The sequence below is a fragment of the Orycteropus afer genome, unplaced genomic scaffold (genome assembly GCF_000298275.1).
Source record: "Orycteropus afer afer isolate SDZICR_OR568_19922 unplaced genomic scaffold, OryAfe1.0 scaffold01229, whole genome shotgun sequence".
Lineage (NCBI taxonomy): Eukaryota > Metazoa > Chordata > Mammalia > Tubulidentata > Orycteropodidae > Orycteropus > Orycteropus afer.
The window spans coordinates 114,940-116,514 of record NW_006922816.1 but is presented as its reverse complement, the minus strand read 5'-3'; the positions used below and the strand labels follow the sequence as shown (position 1 = coordinate 116,514).

The window sequence follows — 1,575 nt, the reverse complement described above, 5'->3', positions numbered from 1 at the left end:
GTAATGGTAGGACAGGTCAGGTTGGTGAGGAAACATTTTCTAGGAGGCAGCATTGGGAGAGTGTACTAGATCTCAGCACATATGAATTATGTGTGGAAGTTTAAAAATACATGTATAGCTGCTTAGGCCCCATCTCAGACCTAGCTCAGATTTTTCAGAAGTGAGGCTCAGCCATCTTTACTTTTTTTCAAAACTCCACTAGTTATTAGGATGCAGAACTAGTTCTGAGAACCTTTAGTTTAGTAGTTAAGGACATAGACTTTGAGGTCAGGCAGGCCTGAGTTCAAATCTCAGTTCTCTTACTTAGTTACCATTTGACTTGGATTATTGATCATTTTCCTAACCCCAAATATTTTAATTGTCACATTTTTGTATTTTTAGCTTTAAAACCTGAAAAAGTAAAGTTTGCTGCCTGTGGAAGGAACCACACCTTGATTTCAACAGGTGGAGTATGCAATCTGGATGATTTCCTGTCCCATTTTGCTGACTGAGGTCTCACTCCAGTAACATTTGTATCTTTGTAAAATTATAGAAATGATACATTGGCAACAGTAAGATTAGTATTTTTAAAAAATGTAAATGGTTAGTGCATGTGTTTGCCTTTGAAAATACAAGATTAATGTTAACTGGATAGAAAAAAAAAGCTTTTTTTCTCACATCGAGTCAAGGGATGGCATCACCTTCCCTGTGTGCACACCTCAAGGGCTGGATACTCCTGTTCCTCCTTGTTCCTTCGTTACTGAGGGTGAGGAGAAGCCGCTCAAAAGGCTATTGGTGTGAGTCAGTGCAATCCCAATCAAAATACAGGCTTTTTTCCTGTATATGTGTATAGACTGACAAGGTGGTTCTAAAATATTTATGGGAAAGCAGAGGACCTTGACTAGCCAAAACAATTTTGGAAAAGAAGGAAATGGGAAGCCTCACATTACCTGATTTCACTATCAAGCTACAGTTATCAAGATAGTGTGATATTAGAGAAAATATTAACACCAATTAATGGAACAGAATCCAGAAGAAATACACCCACCCGTGTATGTCCACCTGATTTTTGACAAAGTTGCCAAGGCAATTCAGTGGAGGAAGGAAAGCAGATTCAACAAATGCTATTGGAACAATTGGGCACCCAGGCCCTGCCCACTAGGCGGTCTTAACTCCTTACCCAACATACACTACTTCCTCTGTGGGCAGCCTGCTCTCACTTCCTCAGTTTCTCCTCATCCCTCTGCTCTCATGTACACTTTTCTATTTCCAAAATGACTCTTCTTTTTCTCTTAGCCTATTCAAATTCTGCTTTTTCTTTTTTGAGGTCGAGCATAAGTCTTACTTCTGTAGAGCTCTTTGTGATATTCAAATTTATACTTATCTAGTTCTCCTCTGAATTGCTTTAACACATATTACCAACTCTAGTTTGTTTCGTATGTGTTAAATGCCATGTGGCCTTGCATTAGCCTCTATTAGAAAACTCTTGTTTTCTCGATTAGCTTTCACTCTTACCTGAAATAATATTTAATTTTAACATTTTAGTGAGTCAGGCTGATTCTCCCCTCAGTTTCCCCTGCAATTGAGTGAGGTTTT

General features: G+C 38.7%; 1 protein-coding gene across 1 annotated transcript in view; it reads left to right on the top strand.

Moving 5' to 3' along the window:
- RPGR (retinitis pigmentosa GTPase regulator) overlaps positions 1–1,575 on the top strand; it is a 49,512-nt gene that overhangs the window by 10,457 nt on the left and 37,480 nt on the right. The window contains exon 3 of the mRNA XM_042783452.1: positions 382–444. Within this exon, the coding sequence (XP_042639386.1) occupies positions 382–444 (63 nt within the window). The remainder of the gene's footprint in view (positions 1–381; positions 445–1,575) is intronic.